Source organism: Mya arenaria, chromosome 8, assembly GCF_026914265.1.
Source record: "Mya arenaria isolate MELC-2E11 chromosome 8, ASM2691426v1".
Lineage (NCBI taxonomy): Eukaryota > Metazoa > Mollusca > Bivalvia > Myida > Myidae > Mya > Mya arenaria.
Window position 1 is genome coordinate 16,088,445 of NC_069129.1, and position 25,433 is coordinate 16,113,877.

Here is a 25,433-nt window from a genome sequence, read left to right on the forward strand (position 1 = left end):
TAAATCGCAAGGTAGCCTCAATATAATACTCTTATACTCATAATGGTATTTTCTATTTTATAATTAACGGAAAAATATCGTATACTGTGTACGGTTACGTTATATATATTATATATTAAACACGCAAAAACATCGTTAAACGCTTTTGTTGATAAGTGAGGATTGTCGGAGGTCATGGTGAATAGCATTGGTCAACTGATAAGCATCGCCCAGTCTGGACGTGTATTTGGCAGTCGGGTAAAGACCGGCTTGTTTTACCGACAGGCCGCGTCATGTTGATTGCAATGACTGAACTGTAAGCGTTTTTTACTTTTTGTTGGAACTAACAACATGTGTTAAATATTTCTGTCAGACTGTATACGTAATTTAAGGAATAGTTAAAATGCCTGCATCATTATTTACAGCAAGTTGTACTTTCAGGCATTTTCTAATTATTTTGAAAACAGGTGGTGTAGCAACTAAATGGGTGAAGTTTATCGTTTTGGGAAGGAACATTCACGCAGTAAATTGTCAAAATTCGGAAATCTGCATGACTTTAAAGAGTTGTGCCATTAAAAAGGGTCAGAATATCTGACTCGTTGGATGCATATATAAGTTGGAAAAGGCCGAGGTAATAGATTTGACCAGTGTGAACCAGTTGTGAACCAGGCGGCCTTGCCAAGTTGACAATGAAATTTCACATATTCACCCATTTGTTTATTAAATGCCATGTCATTTTATTCTTGTCACATATAGACGATATTTGTTGAATTTTGCTGTATGAACGAAATTTATCTCACCAAGTTATTTTGGTATTTCACTGTAATTCAATCAATTATTTTTTTTAAAAGAACAGCAGTGAAAAATGATATGATATTTCATCGAAAAGCACGAATGAAATATTTCATATGCAGGTGTTTCATACAAATTTTAACAAAAAATATGAGTGTGTTACATTTATGCGATGTGATGAATGCAAGACCCACGACCCTAGCAACCTCCAAGAAAAATATCACACTTGCAGTTGAATCTTAATGAAATCTTTATAATTCTCAGAGGTTTTTTTAACTATTTGGCACTGAGACTCATTTGATACATAAATGCTAATTGGCGGATACAAGACCCGCAACATTACCTCAAAGTTCAAGGTCAAACCTTGCTTTTCATTATCATGGAATGCTGCATATAGGGATTTTAAAATTTATTGGCACATGCGTTTGGAACGTGTCCAAAAAAATCCCTTAGCGAAAGGTCAATGTAACACTTATATACTTATCAGTATAGAATGCTGCATATATGCATTTAGAGTTAAGTAGGTCATGTTCTGGCTGTAACTTTGCCATGCACGAAGGAATCTTATAATTTATTTGCATATGTGTTCGGTACAAAATGGCGAAGTGTCGCGTGCAAAACCCACGAGGTGCCGAGTACAAAATCCACGATAGGTCGCTTGCAAAAGCCACGATGTGTCGCGTGCAAAAGCCACTAGTTTTACTTCAAAGGTCGCCCTAAAGTTCAATCATAATGAGATGAAGCCTACATGTATATGCACATAAAGATAATATCTGTGTCAGGGCTGTAACCTTTTGTACGGGGGATTTAAAAAAAAACACACCAACAGATATGTTCTTTACATAAAGGCAAAGTTGCGCGTGCAAGACCTGCTACCCAACCTTAAAGTTCAAGGTCACATTTGTAGCTTAATCTGTTTTGTATGGTGTATATATAATCATGGATAGAGTATAGATGGTCGTGTTCTTGTTGTGACTTTGTCATGTACGGAGGGATTGTAAAACTTCTTGGCACATCTATTCGGTACCTGAAGACGACATGTCGAGTTCAAGTGCCACATCCCTACTATTGCAGTTAACAATCATGGGGGTCTGGCATATGAGTGTAGCTTATGTTTGCTTTTCCTGATCAAAGACATATTAATAATTGCAGAATTCGTATTACTTACAGCCCTTGTTTAGCATTTATTTGCATATAAATACATAAATATGATACAAAATAAGGCCCTGGGAGACTTTATGCGAATGGCATTATCAAAACAGTCATATTGTAGTAAACGAAAAAAGTACACAAGGCCAATTTTTATTAATTGGTTAACGGATTTTTAAAAAAAATGTCGATGGTGAAAACAAAGAAGGGAATCCAGACAAGCTATTATTTTTTACAATACATGTTATTTTCATAGTGTTGGTGTGAAACCCAAAACCCAAAGGTCAAAATATCAACAAACATAAAAGACATGCTTATTGACACATAAAAATGACATTTATAAATGAATAAATGCTAAAGTATGTTTTGTTTTCTATGCAATGTCTGCAATGCCTAAATATTATAATAACTTTTGATATGTTAGAATGCTCATTTTTTCATACACATGCTTAGATTTACAGTCCAATGTTCTCCCCTACCAATTTCAGATTAAAAATAGTGTCGTCATAATATAAGCATTTTATTCACTTCGCCTTTAAATTATAACAAATAAAGTCAATCTTATTACAAATGTTCAGTTTTAGTGTCCCTTTTTGTTGTTGTTTATTTGAGGTAAATTCTTGACAGCAAGTTTTCCTTTAACAACACTATTTCCAAATACCGACCAAACAATGAAATATGCATGTGTCTGGCCAGCAATTGTCTCCTCATTGCTTGGCACTACTTCTTCTCAACAGAAAAAAAACACACTGTAGCAAATTTCACTGACACGCCAGCAGTATAAAAAATATTATGTTTAAACTTTACATTGCTCCAAGATTTAAATATTTTTTTAAATGGAATAAGGAAATTTAACTTATAAAAATGAATTTATTTTCAGCAATGCATTTTTGAAGTTAAGATATTTTCTGCAGCTTTAGCAAAATTTAAGTTATCCAAGATTTTGATTACTTGATTAGTAGGCGGTCTCCGTATATGTTAACAGTTAATGCCCCCTCGGACAAACACAGTGTTCAGGCATGGTTGGGTCTGTGAATAGGGTAGCTCCACTGGATAAGGCTACTTTTTCTTCAACACCAACCAGCGCCTTGAGTGGTTCATGTCGAGATGATGCTGACTATAAACAACACGTCTTTTCACATAGTTTGAACAGAGAGTGAAGCTTTAAGTCTGGGATACAAATTAAATAAACAGATTTATCAATAGAAAGTAGTAATAAAATGTCACTTAATTGCCACAGGACTTTAAAAGTTAAAGAGGGGTAAACACACAATTAAAAAAAACATTTAAAGTCATTTACAGGTGTTGTCAGACTATATATATGATCTATCTGGGCTACACAACCAGCACATTCCTCGACTTCACTTAAATTGAATCAAATCACGACAGTGACTGTAGCCAGCAGACTACAGGTTTATATATATATATGTTTGCTTAGCGTTTTTTTCACGTGTTTTCAGTTGATCATTCAAAGTAAATAAAAAATATAAATAAAATATAAAAAGAAAATAAAATCAAAGCTACCTTTCATTTGACAACTTCCTTTTATTTGGCCTCACCAGCGTTTGATTCTACAATTTTTAAAAAAGAAATATTTAAAACAAAAACACGTTTGTATGTAAAGTTGAAATCCTGTGTGATAAGGCTTTACACAGGATCAGGCCAATTCTAAAATATATTTTTATACATTTAAACTGTGAGTAATGTTTGGAATAAAAAAACGCTTTAACCACAAATATACATATATGACATACTTAAACCACACAGGTCGATATACTTTAACAATAACAATGGTTTTATATGCGAATTCGTACCAATGATACAGACATTAGCCTTGATGAACCAGTTTCCGAACTCAAAGACCTCCTGGCAGGTCATTCCTGGTGATATCTCCTTCTTGTCTTTTTCATCGGTTGACGCATAAATAGTGTCCTTTTTTGCTTCACCTGATGCTGATGCGATTACATCGCTTACAGTTGAGTTGTCAGTTTCTATAAAAAAGTCGTTTAATTGCAGATGGTAAGTTGTAAATGAGAATTTATTTTATGTATGTCCTCAGCTTCATTGAGGCCGCCATTTTGAAATCAATTTTTAAAACTGCACTCTTATGCTACAAACGACCAGACAACAGGTTCTACATGAACATTCATCACTTTTCACGTCCGCAGAAAAAACAATCAGATTTCTTTTTTCAATTTTTTTTTTTTCATTTTTTAAATAATTTTTTGAGCTTTCGAAATAATTGGGCGGCGGATCCGTTAACCAATTTATTAAAAAAGGCCCAAATAAAGATCAGAAAAATACATATTGTGCATTGTTTAGATAATTCATATTTTTAGACAATTTGATTGTAGAATCAGGCTTTATTAATACTCTGCTGGCATAGGCCGGAATTTTATTTTCGTGATTTATATTTTTGAAAGAAGAGAGGTTTATATACTTTTTTTAAGATTCACAGTTGCCGGAAGAAAAAAATATGACCTCATAAATTTTAATTAACCATGCTGTCATTAATCATGACTTACATGTAACCTTCCTGAAAAATAAATGATTTTCATTTTTTGGTTCTGTTTTACAGCTCAGCAAACTCATCGGTTAAGACTGAATCTGACGGATACGTCCCTCCTACAAAGCGGATCTGTGTGTCATATGACAAATACTGGTTGCAATGGGACACAGATGATGTTGTGGAACGTCTCAATCAAGCTGGGTTAAGGGATGTGGCCGAAGTGTTTAAAAGTAAAACAATTCAGTTTTTATGCAAAATTATTTTGAAAATCAAAACATTTTTGTTGTAGGTACGATAATTCAAAGTACTAAAACTCACAGTTCTGATATAATGTAAGATGTTTTTTGGTCACTTTAACGGGAGAAAAATTGATGGAATAATGGCAACAATTGAATTTTGTTCTAATTTATTTATGAACCATTCAGTCTACTTTACCTTTTGTATACCTTGTCTTTGGCCGTATTTGAAATAGTTATGATTAAATGAATGTGCACTTGCAATATTCTCGTCTTTTTCACGAATTTCTCATTTTTCAGTGGAGGCTATAGTAGGAGCGACATTGCCGAAACTTCAAGATGAGCATTTGAAGGAAATAGGCATAAAGTATGCAATTTGCTACCATCACATAACTGATTCATGAAATAAATATGTACAGCAAACTTTCTATGTATACAGAAAGAGGATATATCAATTTTTCTATTCTGGATTCAGATAACATTCAGTCATAAGTGATCAACAGAACAATGTGGGAGTGGTATACATAGGTGTTGTTTTAAAAAAGTGATAAATGGCTTGATTTTCTGATATATAAAAATATCCCTTTGAGCATTTTATAATAGACACAAACTATTAGCGTAATGATCAGAGTAATGATGTATGTTTATTTCCAATTTCTCTCATCATTAAAGGCCATCGGAGATTAAACAAGTAAGGAAGTTTATCGAAGACGTAACTAAAGATACATCACATCACAAGGTTAGTTACGCCTCATTAAAGTATATGAACTCTTTTATACACACTATTACTAGTCTCTCTTCAAATATAGCAACTCTTGAATACAGAATATATTATAAGTATCTTCCATGGCCGAGAAAGTAAGATCCCGATCCGAGCGTAGGATGTTTTGCGGAAACGAGCTTTACCGAGTTTCCGCAAAACACGGTGCGCGAGGGTTGGGATGAACCTATCTTATACGAGCGGCAATGGTAGATGCTTTTTCTCCCACCTCAGTTAAACAAAATTAAGAAAAATGAAGTTTTTGCTGGAACTCTTTTGTGCGTAGTGAAAATAAATGCGTATAGATATGTGATAATTCGTGGTTGTCATGGATATGCGCGCAGTGATTCAGATTATGTTAACTGTCAAATCGGTCTGTAAATAGTTCTGAGGAGAGTGAAGCATTATTTCTTGAAAGGTGCGTGAAAATTTGTTGATGGTGACATTTGAAGCGAGAAATAATTAATAAGCATTCTAAATATTGCCACAAGACAAAGTTTCTATGATGCTACAGACGATAGTCTTCAACAAGGGAGGAAATTACATTGTGATGACCATTAAAAATGAGTTCTGTACGGGTACTTGTTTTATTTTTGCCCGCGGGCAAGATAAGAATTTCTAGCACGGTTAAATTTTGGGATCTACTTATCTGAGGTTGGCGAAAAAGGTATACCTCGTTTAATTAAATGAACTTTTGTAAACACTAAGCCAGTTGTGCCTCCCTAAAGTATAGGAACTGTTGAGCACATCAGGTAAGTTGTGCCTCCTTCAAGTGAAGGATCTCCTCAACAAACAATATGTTATGTGGCTCGTTATTGTATAGGAACGTATGAACACGCAAGTTAAGTTACATGCCTACTTCAAGAACAGAACAGAACAGTAGTTTATTTTGATTTAGACTTCAAAGTCTCTCATCATACAAACAATCACAGAAATGTACATGCACACAAAAACAAACACATACACATACAAATAATACATTCATAAAAATAAAACAAAAAAATATAATAATGCAAAGAAAACAATGTTGAGGGTAGCAATAAAAAGTTCAGAAAACCTTTTATTATTATGTTACTATATTTGTATAGCATATGTATAAATAAACATAAACAGAAACCGTATTTTGCTTTAGGTATTTTTTAAATTATTTCTTATTTTAATCGCACAATTTATATTACAAGAAAGATTGTTTAATACATTCTTATTTTTACTTTGTTACAGTCCTATAAGCTTAAACATACTTGGATTCTGCCAGTTATAACGACTAATGTATCTTTTTCTTATGTTTTTATATATATCACACTTGAACATGAAGTGAAACTCATCTTCAATGTCCCTGCTATCACAAAATACACATATTCGATCATGTTTCTCTTCTCGGTTTCTCCTGTAACGACCAGTCTCAATTCTGAGTTTATGTAATGATAGTCGAATTTGACTTAACACATGTCGATAGCGCTTTGAATTCATAACGTCAACATACTGTTCATATTCAATATTTGGTTTTACATATTTATATAGAGTAAGTACGTTATTATTTTGGAGGGAAGTGTGTCATTCTTGGCTGAAGTGATCAACAAGCCGCTGCTTAAACAGTTGAGCAAAACAGTCAGGATTTATAGTGGATGGATTTGTCAAGCATAGGAACTCTTGAACTAGTTGTGCCTTCCTCAGGTATAACAACTCTTGTACACTCAAGGTTAGTTGTGCCACCCTCAGGTACAGTCAGTCATGTACACACGAGGTGAATTGTGCCTCCTTTAAGTATAAGAATGCCTTCCTCAAATAAAGGAATTCTTGAACACACACTGTTAGTTGTGCCTCCCTCGAGGATAGGAGCTCTTGACCACACAAGGTTAGTTGTGCCTCCCTCAAGTATAGAAACTCGTGAACACACAAGGTTAGTTGTGCCTCCCTCAAGTATAGGAACTCTTGACCACAAAAGGTTAGGTGTGCCTCCCTCAAGTATAGGAACTCTTGACCACACAAGGTTAGTTGTGCCTCCTTCAAGTATAGGAACTCTTGACCACACAAGGTTAGTTTTGACTCCCTCAAGTATAGGAACTCTTGAACACACAAGGTTAGTTGTGCCTCCCTCAAGTATAGGAACTCTTGAACACACAAGGTTAGTTGTGCCTCCCTCATGTATAGGAACTCTTAAACTTAAAAGGTCAAATGTTCCTTCCTCAAGTATAGGATCACTTCAAACACGAGGTTAGTTTTTCTTCACTCAAATAAGAGAAGTCTTGGACTAACAGGGTTGGTTGTTACTCCTTTAAATATAGCTTCTCTTGAACACACACGATAGGCTGTGCCTCAAGTATAGGAACTCTTCAACACACAAGTTGAGTTGTTCCGTCCGCAAGTATAAGAACTGTTGAACACACAAAAATAGTTGTTCCTCCCTCAAGTATAGAACACACACAAGGTAGGTTAGTCGCTCCTCCTTAAATTTATGTACAGAAATTCGTGAACACACAAGGTAAATTGTGCCTCTTTTAAGTTAAGGAACTCTTGAAAACACAAGGTTAGTTGCGCCTCCTAAAAGTATTAGAAACTCTTGCAGATACACGGTTAATTGTGACTCCTTCAAATATAGGCACTCTTGAACACATCAAGTTAATTGTACGCCCTTTAAATTTTTGGAACTCCTGAACAAACAGTATTAGTTGTGCTACCTTCAAGTATAGGCAAGGTTAGCTGTACCTCCTTAAAGTGTAGGAACTCTTGAACACACAAAGCAATGTGTGCCATGTTATAAGAAATTTTGAACAAATATGGTTAGTTGTTCCTTGTTCCATCTTATCACCAAGCTTAATATACGAGATCTTCTTACATCATGTAACTGGGTATTGGTATGTATATAGTGGCACTTATGCTGTAGCAATTTGCACTTATTATTACATTTGGCGCCCAAAGCACGATAAGCCTCAGTCTTTGAAAATTGACCATAGTATCTGAAATTTAAGGACAAATTTCAAAATGAAGGGATAAGTGTAACGATATATTTAATATGCATAAAACGACACAAGAGCGGCGTTGTAGAGTGTCCACCTCGCTTTTTTTCGATCCTCACCTGAGGCATAACAATATGTGTATCTAATTTAATGTATATGTATATGCATACACATTCCTGTTTACGTGTACACGTGATTTGAAACAAAGTGTTTACTAGAGTGATTAAGCCCATGCTTAATTGCTTTTAAAACCAACTTACAAAATAACTTGGTGAAATGATAGTTTGCAGTTCTTGCACATGTTATTGTTACTAATACTCTGTTCAATCTGCGTTTTTATAGATTGTCAACGACCCAATTCACGGGCATATAAAACTCCATCCACTGTGTGTTAAAATCATCGACACTCCGGAATTCCAGCGTCTTCGGTTCATAAAGCAACTCGGCAACGGCTATTTCGTATATCCAGGAGCATCTCACAACAGATTTAAACATAGTTTGGGGTGAGTAATCATATTTTGATGTTCTTGCAGTGTAAGATCTTGGCGACACTCCCATATATAATTGAAACAATATAAGTACGGTTATAGAGAAAGATTTATGAATTTTTTGTTAGCACCCTTCTGGCCTAATGAAGATAAGCATGTACAGCCTTTTGGTTTCATAGGACTCAATGCTTAAGATAATAACTGTTTGCCTGTTGTTGTTTTTTTTTAAAATCAATAAAGTTATAAATACATACGAACTTCACATAGTTGGCTGTTGCAATATGATATTATTCCAAGAAAACACAATTCCTAAAACTTTCTGTCAAATTAATAACATTCATTTTTTTCCAAAGCTTGATATAATGTGCATTTTTTCCTTTCAGTAACCCATCCCTCGTCCGCAACACCTTGTCCTTTTTAAAACCCTGGCTAATACCTAAAGCACTGTCAAGATATTTTTCTAAAAGTTTATCAAAAATGTTCTAAACTAAAGAATTTAAGTAAGAACCAAACTAAACTAAAATTAGTCACAAATTCCATAGATTTCAGTCTGTTTTTTTAAAGGATAAAGGTTTGAGGTATTGTCTTTATTATTGATCATATTGTAACTTAAATACAATTTGGGATATTCTCTGGAATCATTCTCCTACCCTGTATTTAAAAATGAAATAACACGCAAATGTTTAGAATGACAACCCATTAGTAGTGGCTGTAGCCCAAATTGGAAGGATTTATGGCCCTTGATTATGCTAAATGCTTTCAAGTTAAAATGAAAATAAGTATTTTAAGGAACCTTAATTCCTCAAGAAATACAACTTAAAAAAATCCACCTAAGGGTAAGGTAAATATAAGATTTTTTTAGGTTAATTCAGTAATACGGCCCCGTTCATTGAACGGCTGGATGTCAAACATTAAAGGTGTCTGACTACCAAAAAAATTTAATCTAAAATATATAGGATCTGCCACAAGTCGTCATATTATACACAATGTTATTGAACGAGTTCAGGAATATGTTAGCAAGCGAGTCTTTGGTGGGTTTACTTACATATTTCCTGACGAGTTGAATAAGGTTGTGTAATTTATGATGACAAGGGTCAGATTATTTCTATAAAATGTTTTTTCCAGTAAATAATAGCAAACATAAACTTCTTTTTACACCAGCTCAAGTGATAGGCTGAATAATTTAAAGCAATGCCCCTTTTCGCGCTACATGCATTGCTATAAAAGAATACATTATATTGTGGATAATTGCCCCAGTCAAAATTAAAACCCGCGGGCAAGTGTTCTTCCGACATGGGCAATTATCAATAAAAAGCATTGTCAACCATGTATTATCCTGTAAAATACATATGTTTTGTCATTTGTCAATGGTTTGAACTGGTTTTGAAAATTGTTTTGTTGAATAATAAAGGATTAGATAAACATGACGTCTAAAAGCTTAACAACTGAGACATAACAAATCGGTTTTGAATAGAAGCTTTGAAAAGGAGCAAGTGAGTGGAATCTCAAATAGCAACCCTTTTCTCACGTGATTTCAGAATTAGACAGCAATAATATTCATCAAATATTTTTTGTTATAACATGGCCTGATTTTGACGTTCATATCCAAAGGTGAGCATAGTAAGGGTCAATAAAGTCTATGAGCAGTTTCATAAGAATCTCGGCTTGAATGACCCTAGTAGCATGAACCACTGTTTAGTCTTTTATATTGAAATATTACAATGCAAGTTTGCACACCTTTTATCCAACTTAAGAGATGTTCAAAACATTTTAAATTTTCAATATTGGACAAAAAAAGAAGATTTTTTTAATGATTTGTTTTTAAATTGCTACAAACACTGAAATAAAATAATGTCTTACATTTCAACCCGAAAATTGGTAATTGGCCTTAAACAGCTGTAAGATGTTGTTTACAAACTAAAAAAGAACTGTTTTCTACAACTCCGTTTTGGAATCATGGTTATATAAATCCTATTTTACCATCCTTGGTAAGAAAAAACTGGAAGATAATGTCTAAGAAATGCATTAAATGATTCATTTTAAATATTGGCGTATTGTCCTATTTTTTTCACAAGAGAGAAATAAGCAAAAAAAGGTATTGGAATCAAATATTGTTTGTGTTTTCTGCTTGTAACATGAATAAAAATTGATTTGATGTGTCATTTTTGAAATCTAAGCCTCATTATCATTATTTTACTTTATACCAAACACTTCCTTTAAATACATTAACTGTTGATACTAGAGTGATGCAATGAATAGCCCTTGTTGAAAATTAAAGCATTACGGTTTATGTTTCATCAACTTAAATATAACCATATTTTATTTTATTAAACTGCATTATCATATTGATTATTTTAGAAAAAAATGACCTAATACTTTCTCAAAAAATCATAAGTATCAAATTCAGTCAAATGAAAAGTAGATAAATTGAAACACATCCACTAAAGCATACTTTTAAACATATTGTCCGAAATAGTTGATGTCCGAAATGTATACACACTTAAATTTTCAGGTTTTATTGTGTTTGGGCATTTCTGCAGTAATGGAACCAAAATAATTTAGTTTTTTTTTAAGAAAAATATAAAACATATTACACTAAAAATTATTTCGTATACTCAAAATTATTTACTAATAAGCCTAAAGTCAATGGTTACTTCTATCCCCATGCATCCAAACATGTTTATATAATGGTCAACCTTTAATAATATACACCCGATTAATGAGCATTATTGTTGTATTTCTTAACAGAATGGGTATGTAACTATAGTTTTTTAACGTTTTGCATTGGTGCAGAATCTTTAACCTGATTTAATCAAAATCTAAAATTTTCAAAAAACTTATTTTCCAGTAATTCTTGCATTTTTTAGTTGAGCATCGCAAGATCAAAGTATTAACTTTAACTGTCAATCAATTGATTTGCTTCAAACGAATTTTTGACACCTTTAAATGGCGTAAATGGAACCCCCTAACATCCCTCCATTCTGATACCAGTTTTGGGAACTGTTAAAAATAGTACAAATTTGAGTGCCCCCCTCGTGGTTCATGCTTACCCTAGCCATTTCGCTTGAATAATTAACATTTTTCAGCGGATAAAGTAAAACAAAATGTTTTAACAAAACATCTCCTTGTCTCGCTGCTTGTTGACTGTCACCGATATTTACATCCGGTATGGTTCCAGGTAGAACTCGTTACTGAAACTCGGAAGGTGTCATTAATGGTAAAACTTATTACACTTTCCTTGTACGGATAGTTTTGTTTAATTTCTGTTACAGCTTTCCTTGTATAAATATACGTCTCCCATATTTTTTTCGCGAAAATGACGTCATGGTGCACGTACTCGTCTTCCACGGGCAATTATGCCATATTCGCTCTTACGTGCTGTGACAATCTCACGGGAAGAAAGGATGATCATTTTTGTGGGAACGAATGTCTAATGAAAATGTTACTACAGTCCAAACTCGGTATGTCGACGTCGGATATCTCGATTTTCCGGTCGTGTCGACTTTTCCTCCTGTCCCGTTTTTATTCCTTTTTATTCTCAGTCCCCGTGGTCGAATTTCACACATTTACTGTGTACTTAATGTCGAACTGTAGATCGATATATGTATATTTAAAAACATATGTATTATAGAAATGTAATTCTTGAAATGATTTAAAACTAACGATACATCGATCGTTTTTATTATGTTTATAGGTAGTATGCATACTTAGATCATATCCAGTAAGACTTACAAGAGAAATACTAAATCTTTAACGAAATCAGATTTCTTTTATATCGTGACGTCATATCCGGTATTATTATGTTATATAGTCATGACATCATTCCTTGTTTAGACACAATACGTACCGAACGTCTTTAAAAATGTTTTTCATTAAACAAAGTCGAAATATCACAATTTCCTTCTAAGATTTTGATGGAAAATGTACTACTGTATAAAAAATAATATTTATCGTAAATACATAGAATTTTGTCAATTAACCATCTATTTTGAAATCAAATTAAGGAGTTATATACTTTCTGATTAATCGAAAAAGCGCAATGTCATATAAAGAAAAATACGTATTGGCTACATATAACCGGAATTAAGGTATAGCATATTATACAATATTGTAATCTTTTTCAGGGTGTGTCATTTAGCGGGAAAATTGGTGCGTGCGTTTCAAGATCGGCAGCCAAAACTGGAAATCACGTACACTGACATTCTCTGTGCGGAAATAGCGGGACTTTGTCATGACCTTGGTAAAACTTGAATGTTTTAAGCTCGTCTGTTTGTTTGTTTGTCAAAATTAACAGTTGTCACAACCTTGGTGTGACTGTCAGTACATCGGCTTGCAAAATATTAAACCTAAACCATAACTCAAAAACGTTGTAGCTGTTCAAATAAAACCAAATACATAATTATGTTGCCCGCACTTGTTTCCAGAGACAATACGCGCATTTTTAGCAAGGCCCAAAACTTCGACATTTAAAATTAGAGTTATGCCCCTTTTGAACTTATAAAATAACAGATGAATGTAAGCGTTCACCCCGATGCTTTAAAGTTTGCTTTAGGATAATTAGCATACATTGAAACTATCCAACAAAAAATTCAAAATATCCAACATGATCAATAGTTTTTTTGGTAATGAAAAATAAAAAATAAAAACACGTAATGTTTACATTGTGATGGGAAAGGCATTTTTAGGATTTATTTTCCCTAAACAGTTTCCTTTATCCATTTGATTTCAGGTCACGGACCATTCTCACATCTCTTTGATGGAATGTTCATTCCCGCTGTCAAAATGGATACGGATCCAAAATGGACGGTAACATACATGCAAATCATTATTACTCTTGATTAGGCCGAAAATGGGTCATTACGGACCGGGTTCCTTCGCCGTAATGGCTGGTGTGCAAAGTATCCATAATTGGCACACCTCGAGGTGTGCCAAAAATCCATCATGTGACTACTCCCGGTAAAACGCGTACCTGAACAGGTAACGGCAGAACTCGACGTTTTAAGCAACGCAAACATGGCCGGAGAAAGGTTGCTTGCATGGCAAGCCCCTATTTTACGAGTAATTAAAATTACAAATAATATCGATGTTAACGAAATCTTACCTTACAGTATGCTTATACCTAATACATCTTTCGTACCATCATTTCCACTGCCATTTTCAATATACGATTTCTTGTGTAATCCAAGACCAAAGGATACACAAACCAACCAGTGGCGTTTGATTGTACCTTACATTTATATTAATCCAAGTTCTGCATTGACAGTTGTCAAGAATATGTCATCGACATATTTTACTCATCCATTTTTGTTGTTTTAAAACTGCTAAATAATACAAGTTGAAGTAGTATTCATTAAAACACTAACACGTGGTGGTGTGATTTTGATGTTGCTTCAACATTCTATAGGTATATAACATATCTATGTTTTAAATAACCTTACCTTAGGAAATATCTTAAATCATTCTAGTATTTATCCTTCCACACAAAACTATTTTGACCCCAAAACAATGACTCTGATGACGTCACGAATACAATAGCTACGTCATAGGTCAATCGGTGATATATTTGATAATTGTCTAATTAAACAATCAATGAATACTTATTGTAGAGTAAAGGAAATGTTTTGTTTGTCTTAAAAATGAAATAAAAAATAAGCATATGCAATAAATAGGTTAAAAAAACGGCGCCGGTGTGCCGTCTGTCCATTACGGACCAGGTGTGCCATTATGGACAGACGGCACACCGGCGCCGTAAATTTGACCTCTAATGAACGCAGAAAATAATGTCCTCATTAAATATTTTTGTTTTATTATTTGATATACATGTATTGTTGTTTACACTGATAAAAGATAACATTACTAATTGTGTCGTGTTAACCACAACATTTTCGCGATAACTATATATGTATCTTGTTAATATTCGCGAAACTCAATGATAAGATGATAACCAGTTGTATAAATATATTTATAGATTACTTGTAACACAAATATTATCTAGTTAACCAGTTATTATGTTGCTTACCAAGTGGAATTCAGATACCATAACTAAATAACCAGTTACTGCTAGACGCCCAAATTGCATCAATAGATAAGTGGTAACACGAATCTAGTAAACCATGTTACATACAGAAGAATACATACAATTTCTCGAAACATCTTAAGTCTCTTATCATGGGATCAAATTTAGCCCGCTGTTTATCTTGTTTTATATTTCATGTTTAAGAGTTCTGAGGATTTTAAAGATAACTATTTTAAAGGTGCTCATGATGAATTTTGTTGAGGTTTTAAATAAGGTTAAACATGTAATTTGGCTAAATTAAATAAAAGACTGAAGCTTGTTTCGAGAATTTTTGGCAAAACCTCTGGTCCTAAAACACAATTATTTGGTTCCCAGCATGAAAAAGGATCTACCAAAATGTTTGATCATCTGGTGAAAGAAAACAAGCTGGAAAAGGAATTTGAAAAATACGGACTGACAGAGCAAGACCGTGTGTTTATCAAGGAACAGATTGATAGACCCAATGAACTAGACCAGAAGGTTAGCTTGCAGTAAAGTATTAAGCTATAATCATAGATTTATTTTATTTTATTTTTATTCAAATACAATAAACATGTAACTTTTAAAAGGATTACATTCAGAAGGCTTGAACTTTGTTTATACATCTATAGCCTGTGGCAGGTTTAGAAGGCAAAGTGCTATGAGATAGAATGGTATAACGCTAAAGGACAAGAAGTTTCCCAGATTATATCATTCCTTTGTCTGGGAAATATAATCATATTACCCCCAGTCTTTATTTGTTACGTATATGATTGACCAAATATTGGTTAAACAAGAGAATCATTTTTTACGAGATAATGACTTAAATTGCTTTTATTCTTAAATAAACCTTAATGTACAAGTGGTAGTGGTAGTGGTAATGGAAGTAGTAGTAAAAGTAGTAGTAGTAGTAGTAGTAGTAGTAGTAGTAGTAGTAGTAGTAGTAGTAGTAGTAGTAGTAGTAGTAGTAGTGGTAGCAGTAGTTATAGTAGTAAGAGTAGTAGTAGTAGTAGTAGTAGTAGTAGTAGTAGTAAGAGTAGTAGTAGTAGTAGTAGTAAGAGTAGTAGTAGTAGTAGTAGTAGTAGTAGTAGTAGTAGTAGTAGTAGTAGTAGTAGTAGTAGTAGTAGTAGTAGTAGTAGTAGTAGTAGTAGTAGTAGTAGTAGTAGTAGTAGTAGTAGTAGTAGTAGTAGTAGTAGTAGTAGTAGTAGTAGTAGTAGTATTGGTTTTAGTAGTAGTAGTTTTAGTAGTAGTAGTAGTAGTAGTAGTAGTAGTAGTAGTAGTAGTAGTAGTAGTAGTAGTAGTAGTAGTAGTAGTAGTAGTAGTAGTAGTAGTAGTAGTAGTAGTAAGAGTAGAAGTAGTAGTAAGAGTAGTAGTAGTAGTAGTAGTAGTAGTAGTAGTAGTAGTAGTAGTAGTAGTAGTAGTAGTAGTAGTAGTAGTATTGGTTTTAGTAGTAGTAGTAGTAGTAGTAGTAGTAGTAGTAGTAGTAGTAGTAGTAGTAGTAGTAGTAGTAGTAGTAGTAGTAGTAGCACCAGCAGCAGCAGCAGCAGCAGCAGCAGTAGTAGATACTTTCAATATTGTATAAATTGAACACACAAACTTCATGTTGTTTGGTGAGGATTAAAAATGGATATAGCACATTTTTTAATTTGGATATAACGTCTACCTGTATCCCATGCAAGAGGTTATGGATTTGCAGGGGCGGTACTTGAAATTAATATTAATTAGGGCGAAACTTAGGGTGCACAGCTATTTGACAGGAGCCCTTAAACCGACATTGATATTGTTTGAATGTTGGCGAAGGGGGATCGGGGAACTTTGGGGTAGTCTACAAGAAAATGTTAGCTTTTTCAATACAAAATGGTTAATTGGCACATTATTTTCTCTGTTATGTTGACAAAATAGTTATCACAGACAAGGTGACTTTACTTGACAGCCAACTGGAGGTGTGTGTGTTGGGGGGGGGGGGGGGGGGGCAGGTCCTTCATTGCACGCCTAAGTAAATCAGCAACTGAGTAACAGAAGATTTAGTGAAATAAAATACATTGGCGGTGGAAGCTTGGGATAAATTGTTGTTTGTGGGATGATGATAATTGCAAAATATGAACACGTAATAGGTTAAGGCGACCGGGATTGATTGCTTCCTTAAGTGCAATTTCTATATAAAAGGTATTGTTTATATAGTATTGTTAAAATGCTTAAATGATCGTGACGCCGTTGTTCTGAATGTTAAAACGTGTCCATTCTTTTATTGCAAGAGACGAACGTTTAATAACGAGTTATACTTAATAGTAAATTATTTATATAAAAAGCATTTTAGCACCAGTCTGTGAAGTAATAAGGATATATGAACTGAAGGTAGGAAAACGTCAGTGTACTTTTTGTGGAGATCCTATTTTCCTATCTGTGAAAAATGTGATGCGAGAAAATTATGGTCGTGCAAAAGTCTCCTTAACTCATCGATATACACAAAATCAGCAACTTTCCCTTTTGTACTTTCATTCCAAAATACAATTTTGGTATTATTACAATTAACTTATCTAAATAAATGGAATATTTCAGAACTGGACACTGAATGGAAGACCAAAGGAAAAGAGTTTTTTATACGAGGTAAAACAAAAAATAGTTTTATGTGTTCTATTATAAAACACCAAAACTATGTTTGAAGGTAAAGCATTTTCATTTTTAAATATTCTAAAAAGGTAATATTATTTATGAAAAAGTAAAAACAACATGTTTTTAACTTATTAGAATACAACCGACATTTTAAGATATTTAAATTGCAGATAGGCAACCATTAATTTCTAGACTTTATCATTAAAATTTCACCGTTCGATGGTGTTTTAAGTTTAAACTGCCACGCATCCGATACACACTCCATGCGTCTGATTTTGCGTTGTCTATGTATGAGCCAATGAGGTTGTATTCTAAGTCAATTACGATTTTTAATTAAATAAGATCGGCTCATTCGCTACGCTCACTCCACCCATTCTTATTCATTAAGGTATGCTTCAAGTCATCTAACTATTACATGAGCATCAAAAGTTATATTAATGGAGTGCCTTGTATATGTAATGTTTTAATTCTGGTTAACTTTGGTATCAATATGATAATAAAATCATAAACACTTATTTCAGATAAATCACTTTTGAAGTGTTTTTTTTAAATCAGTTTGAAATTTATAATTATGTTTTTCTTGCAGACAACTTGCAAAGTATAACATTGTAACAATAAAAAAACTATTTATAAATCTAACTCTATCTCCAGCCAAGGAAATTGTAGATAGGCAATCATTAAGCACTATGCTCAATCATTAAAAAAATCAATTTTCGCGTGTGTAAAGGGTCCACCTACTGCTATTCATCCGATACGCACTCCCTGCGTCGAATTTTGCGTTGACAATGTGTCAGTGAATGAGGTTGCATTCTAAGTCACTTAGATGACCTGCAGTAATATCTTAATGATTACCACGAGCTATTTCGCTTCATTTTCTTCGCTGTATTCTTAATCTTACTTCATGTTATCTTATTATTTCTTCTAGGTGGTTTCCAACAAGCGGAATGGCATTGACGTTGACAAATGGGACTATTTCGCGCGGGATTGCCACATGCTGGGAATTCGGAACAACTTTGACCATAATCGATGCATCGAGTTTTCCCGCGTGATTTCAGTAAAAAAAGAGGTGATTCCAGTAAAAAAAGAGGTGAATTCAGAAGCTGAAGAAGAGGTGAATTCAGAAGCTGAAGAAAAGGTGAATTCAGAAGCTGAAGAAGAGGTGAATTCAGAAGCTGAAGAAGAGGTGAATTCAGAAGCTGAAGAAAAGGTGAATTCAGAAGCTGAAGAAAAGGTGAATTTAGAAGCTAAAGAAGAGGTGAATTCAGAAGCTGAAGAAGAGTTCCAGATTTGTTACCGGGATAAGGTACGCCTGCCTTTAAGCTGCTCTCTCAAAGATTAACCGTTTTTACAACTTTATTATTTTTTGTTTTGAAATGCGTCACTTTCTAAAACCAAGTGATTTAAGACTACTACCAAAATATCAGATCGCAGTTGTTCAAATTTTCGATCGACAATGAATGTTTTATGGCTAAAAGCGTTACTTACGCTTTAGGATAAATGCATACAACATCATTTTTTGAACATATACCTGTATATAAAGACTTGCGATCTGATTTTATGTTAGCAGACTTAATCCTGGTTTCCTTGCATTTTCGCAATTAAATGGCGCGTTCCAGGAAAAAAATGAATTAAAAAAACACACAGTCAAAACGGTCAATCTGTAAGAGTGCAACTTTAATGGCCTTACAGGTGTAAGTTTCTCGAACATCATAACTTCTAAGCTAAGCACACTAACTTGTGTTGGGTATCATTTTCTGTAGTATTTAGACTCTGGAATAAGGAAAAAAGGGAATAATCTTTACGTTAAACAAAATTACTATTTTATTATTTAAGTTTAAGTGAGGAAATTGTATTGCGCCAGTCAATTGGCAGTCAGCCACCTGGAAGATGAAAACTTTGCCCTTCTACCCCGGCTATCCCCGGGGTACCCTAGGAGATATAAAAGTTTATTGATCAGTTTATACGAAGTATATATGATTGAAGCAGTTAAATATTCTATTTACTTTAGCAAAGCTATGCATTTCAGAAGAACCATGGCGCTCTTGTAACCATTAACAAGAAATAAGTAAATAATTCGTTCACTTATCGAAAGCTATTTAGGACCTAGTTTGTTATAGCTCTTGATAATAATGTACCATGTATGTCATATGGAGTCAGGTCTTTATTGAAATATTAATATATATTATAAACTTAGAGCTTTTTAAATAAAACTCTCTGATTTTGTTCACAGGAAGTGGGAAACTTGTATGAGATGTTTCACACTCGCCGTACGCTACATAGTAAAGCCTACCAACACAAAACCACCAAGATCATAGAGACAATGTAAGATGCCAATTTAACAATGTATTCACTCGGCAGACATTAACAACATTGTATGTTTGAAGTTTTCTGTATTGTGATTTTTTAAACTTGGTCCTTAGATAACAGGGAAATATTAAATGCAGTTATTTCACTGCTAAAACTCCATATTTCAGCGAAAAGCATAAAAGAAACTGGTACACATGTTTCCAGAGACAATATGCACATGCATAGCGTGGGCAATAACTTTAATAATGTCAGGTTCAGCCCCTTGAATGAGTGGAAAGAAACTAGACCAGCGTTATAGTTCTCTCTGTGGCTATATTGTTGAAGCTTGTAAGTTTATCGAAGTATTGCTTTTGTTTAGGTGTCTTCTTCAGACTCGTGAACCTAAGTGCGCATGCTAACGGTGACAATAAATGTGTGTGCGTGTGTGCGTGCGTGCGTGTGTGTGCGTGTATGCGTGCGTGTGTGCGCGCGTGCGTATGTCACAAGGCCACATTCTCCTGGTTTTATCATGGAATGCTCCTTTATTGACAGTGAATAATATATGAAAGTTTGATCCTCTTGCAATACTCTTGTGTCTGCTTTATCTTCTTAATAATATCCCTCGATCTTTTGTATTTGTTTCTACACATACTAGGTAAAATTAAATAATATTCTTATTTTTTAGGGTTACTGAAGCTCTAGTTGAAGCCAACGGTTTTATCGAATTTACTGGAAAAGATAAGTGAGTATAAATATAATTGTATTGAGTGACCTCCCTTGATAAATAGAAAACAGTGCTGTCTTCAATGGGGAAGTAATTTTGCCAAAATTAAGGGATCGATTCGTTGAACCCAATAAGTAACAAGTACTATGTTTAATAAGAAAGATATTTTCACTAAATATAATGCGTTCAATAAGGTTTAAATTCAATGCGTGATTCAAAACGTTAATGTGACAGAGATACAAGGATTTTGGTGATATCATTCTTTATTTTCGTGTAAATTGAATCAAAACTGACTTAGCAGTGTCAAACCTGATTTTTGATTTGTATGGTATTTACATTCAGTTAAATGCAAAGGTTTACAGAGTTCAAAATGAGTACTTAGGTGTGCATTAAAACATAAACGTTTCGAAACATGCACTGAATTTAAACCTTATAAAAACATTGTATTAAGTAAACATATATTTCTCATTAACCATTTACTTGTTACGTATTGGATGAAAAACGAAATTAAGAAAATCCTTCGTTCAACGGTATGTGATATTCAATGTTTTCTGAAAGAAATGTTCAATTCTCACTCGTTGAATGGTTTACATAACTTTTGAAAAGAAATTTCGAATATTGTTGGGCATTTAACCATCTCAGAATATAACATCAGATTAGTATAATTGATGCTTATTGTTGTAATATATCCGTAATTGTGACAAATCCCATACATTATGAATGTTTCCTCTCTGAACTGTGAACAAGAAATGTTTTTTAATTTGCAATCCTTTTCATATATAATATCAATAATAGTATGATAACTAGAAACATTTAAAGAACGATTTACATGAATCTTTCAGGAAAAAGTTTAAAATGTCTGAGTCCATACATGATATGAAAGCCTTCAGTCAGATGACGGACGATGTGTTCAACCGCATACTTAATTCAACAAACGATGGTCTGAAGGAGTCACGAGAAATTCTCGAAAAAGTGTTAAAGCGCGATCTTTAGTTGGTTGGACAAAAACATATTCCCGAAAAGAAAGTAAGTTGGATGTTCAACAATAAAGACAAGGAGAAAAGTGCAATGCTTGTCTGTTGTTGTTTAATGACAGTTAAAATGGATCATCAACAACTCAAACTGTAAGGAAAACAATCAAGCTTAATCTAGCTTCAGTGAGACGTAGTGTAGTCTCACAATATTCAATAAATGGTGAAAATATTTGAATATTTACTTTCCACTTGGTAATATTTAGATTTCATCATTTTTAGGTGAAATTAAATTGCCACTTTTGAAACTGTGTAGAAACACATATGCTAGATGCAAACTTTGAAAACAATAAATGCAAACACAAAATTATTGAGAATACAATCGTCAAATGTCTCGAAGAAAACAATCAAGTTGTTGCAATTGCTTTGGTGTCTGCTGTTTGTAGTTTTCATAAACTTGTGGTAATACTGGCCAAAACCATTAAACATCTTCATGAAACCTGGTAGACGTGCAAAAGTAATATTTTGGTAAGCCTCTGTTTTCGTACAAAAACTGACCAGCATAAACATCGTTTGCGGTGCTCTTGTTATTTATGACCTTCCTTCGAAGAATTCGGGTTTTCGAACGAGGGTACGCTTCTTTGCATATGGTTGTAGAAAACTTTTAGTCCTCTAACTTAATAAAGAGGTTGGTCATGACCAACAGATGAACCCTTTTGATTTTGAGGTCAGTAGGTCAAAGGTCACGGTAATGATGACTTAAAACTCGAAAAGCTTATCTTATCGATAATTCGGATATGTTTGAGCCTATAATTCTAAAACGTTGTGTAAAGGTTAGTCAGGACTAGCAGATGAACTTATTGATATTTGATATTGAGGGAAGTAGGTCAAAGGTCACGGTTTGAGTGGCCTTAAACACAAAAAGCTTTTCCAATTTATAGCTAGAGTATGTTTGGGCCTAAGCTCAATAAGTGGGTATGTTTGTCATTGCCAGCAGATGACGCCTCTTGTTTTTAAGCTAAGAAGGTCAAAATGCTCGGTCCAAGTGACCTTGAACACAAAATGCTTGTTCGATTGATAAGTAAGGTATGCCTGGGACTGACGGTTATCTTTCAATATAAGTATTACATTACTGTTTTTATAAGATATTATGATTGCTAACTTTCATGTTTTAATTGATAGTTGCAAGAAATTGACCATTTCCGTATTATCATAGAATCATAAGTTAGCACTTCAATTGACCTTAAAGCAGCTATCTGAAAATCTAAATAACTTGCATTGCCCTTATTCTTAACTTTTTATTTTACAATCAACTTTTCCACTGCAGTCAAGAGGATGCATACATGTTTTACTGGAAAATATAATTCACCAACTGCTATAAAAACATTTAGAACTGGTCAATTACTATATCTCCTATTCTATTCATTTATTTAGAAGTAATGGTGTTCATAACCTAAACAATAATCGCATACAATTAGTGTGCAATTGATTGGTTGCCATAAGGCGGGCATACATGTTATACTATCATCTATTATTAACTCTCTTTCAGGAGGACAAAGAACAGATGGTAAGAGCGGTGATCAAAAAGATGTTAAAGAAAACTTATAATTTGAAATGTTCAATACTTTCTTAGCGGAAATAAAGCTGTTAAGTTTGATGGCAACTATATTTTGTTTACCAAAATCAAAGATATTAGACAAGAAAATGAAAAACTGTTACAAAATAAAATAATATGTAATAAAAAAGTGATACGTTGATAGCCTTGGTGTTATTAGAATAACATCCTTGTCAGTGTTGGTTTTGTCTTCAACATTCAAGATATTTTTTGACATTTGCAAAAAGCCATAGAAAAACTTTAAAAATAGTTGAAGACTTTCATCTGGATATCGATAAACATAAAATACAAAAATTATACTCTGTTTTAGAAGGAAACAATGTTGAGTTTTCTTTATTCCACCACTCTTTGAGGAGACGGAGATAACATCTATGTTTGCTATTGACTATCATTCTATACATCACATAATATTATAAAGCACTTATTTAGAAAAGTAAATAAGTCAGAGTAATGAAACTTCACAATAATTTTGAGCAGCATGTGAATGTGTGCAATTGGACATTGTGTGTGACTGAACCCAGAAAATGCAGAGTTATGACCATTGACTCAGTGTTAATTTAGAGAGTTTGCAATCCTAGTTATCGCTATCTCAAAAAGTAAATAAGCCAGTCACAAAACAGAAATGTTAACCAGCATGTGAAGTTGTGCAGTTTGGTTTTCGTGCGTTGCTTCATCCAGTAAGTGCAAAGTTATGGCCATTGACAGACATAAAAAATAGCCTTCAATCTTTCGTTGTGTATATCTCCAAAAATATATAATTAGGAAGAGTGATAACTCTTCATAGGAATGTTTAGCAGCATTTCAAGGTGTGTACCTTGGGTATTGTTCGCTAAATATAGGCAGAATAATGGCTATTAACTTTGTGACAATATGGCAAAGAGAGCATGTAGTCTTGTGTTGATATAACTTTAATGATGTGAGAGTCTTAACAGGAAAAATAACCAACATGTGAAATTGAGCAACTTGTTTTGTATGTGGATGTGCCTAGCAGAGTTATAGCCATTGACTAGAATAAGGCATATATAGCGTCGAATTTAGTGTTACAATTATAAAAAAGAGTATCTCAGTTATGGTCATAGACCTTCATAAAATTGTTAGTCTGCATAATGTTAGTCTGCACGTGAAGTTGGGCACCTAGCATCAGTTTCTAAAAAGTCTCAAGTTACTTCTAGTAACAGGAATAAGCTTAGCCATTCATCTTTTGTTTTGGTATAACATATGTTATATTCTCATTTTGAAGAATTTTGAAAGAAGTTCTACTGAAAATAACATGACAAACTATTTGAAAAATGTTGAAAAATCTACTAAATGTCTGATCGAAATTAGATTCGTTAAACTGTTACGCGTGAGTTGTAATGAGATAATGGGGTCTAGGGTGAAGGGCACTGTTACAAAAATAAAAAGACCGTTATTACTTCTTATATTTCGCTCAAGTGGAACTAAAGTCACACGACATGGTATGTGGGTTTAATTTTAGTTAATTGGTATTGCCTTTTTACTCCAACATTTTTGTTGTTGCACAATTGGTCATTCTGATGCACATTCACCAACTATGGGCAGATTAATGTCCCTTGCTTTAGTGACAAAGGTGGAAAATGAACAAATTTGAATTTGGTTTTTAGCATTGGTCTCAAAAGTTGTTTTGGTCACAAAGCAAAAGTTCTTTAATGGCCATATATATTAGATATTGGTCAAGGTACTCCCATAAAAGTGATACACATGTTTAAATTGACATATCATTGTATGTTGCAAGTTCCATCACTCTTGTCGAAAATAATTAAAAGAACATTATTGCTGTTGATTAGCTGATGAAAGGTTTACCAACAGCACCTGTATGAGATGCTTTTGTTCAGTTTTGATTTGATTTTGATATTTTTGCGAAGTATTTATATTTGGGTATTTTCGGTAATCGACAATGTTGTGAAATCAAAACGCAGCAAGTTTTCATTCATTAATGTTTTTTAAAAAATGGGAAATTTGCATTGCGAATTTCAAACTACATATGTAACACATCATCTGCTACCCAGGTACTTTATGTATTCTGTTAAGACTTCATTAGTACTGTGGGAATATTGACTGACAAAATCTTGTGTTCATGAATAATAAACAGGTAGGGAAATCCTTTAATCTAATTAATGTGCAATTAATTGGTTGCCATTATGCGGGCATATACGTTATACTATCATTTCTTATTAGCTCTCTTTCAGGAGGACACAGAAAAGATGATAAGGGAGGCGATCGAAAAGATGGATAAAGATAAGCCCAAAACAGATGATAAAATTATCTCCATCAACGTACGATACTTTATAATTTTAAATGT

At 33.6% G+C, this 25,433-nt stretch overlaps 1 protein-coding gene across 1 annotated transcript; it reads left to right on the top strand.

Moving 5' to 3' along the window:
• Window positions 1-1,368: 1,368 nt before the first annotated feature.
• LOC128244001 (deoxynucleoside triphosphate triphosphohydrolase SAMHD1-like) lies at window positions 1,369-25,391 on the top strand. Its single transcript, XM_052962018.1, has 15 exons — window positions 1,369-1,424; window positions 4,499-4,659; window positions 4,960-5,032; window positions 5,338-5,404; window positions 8,725-8,885; window positions 12,995-13,110; window positions 13,600-13,676; window positions 15,262-15,405; window positions 17,464-17,511; window positions 18,443-18,820; window positions 19,748-19,839; window positions 20,489-20,545; window positions 21,370-21,553; window positions 23,048-23,065; window positions 25,321-25,391. The coding sequence occupies exons 1-13, from the start codon at window positions 1,369-1,371 to the stop codon at window positions 21,518-21,520; spliced, it is 1,581 nt and encodes a 526-aa protein (XP_052817978.1). The 3' UTR covers window positions 21,521-21,553; window positions 23,048-23,065; window positions 25,321-25,391.
• The last annotated feature ends 42 nt before the right edge of the window (window positions 25,392-25,433 follow it).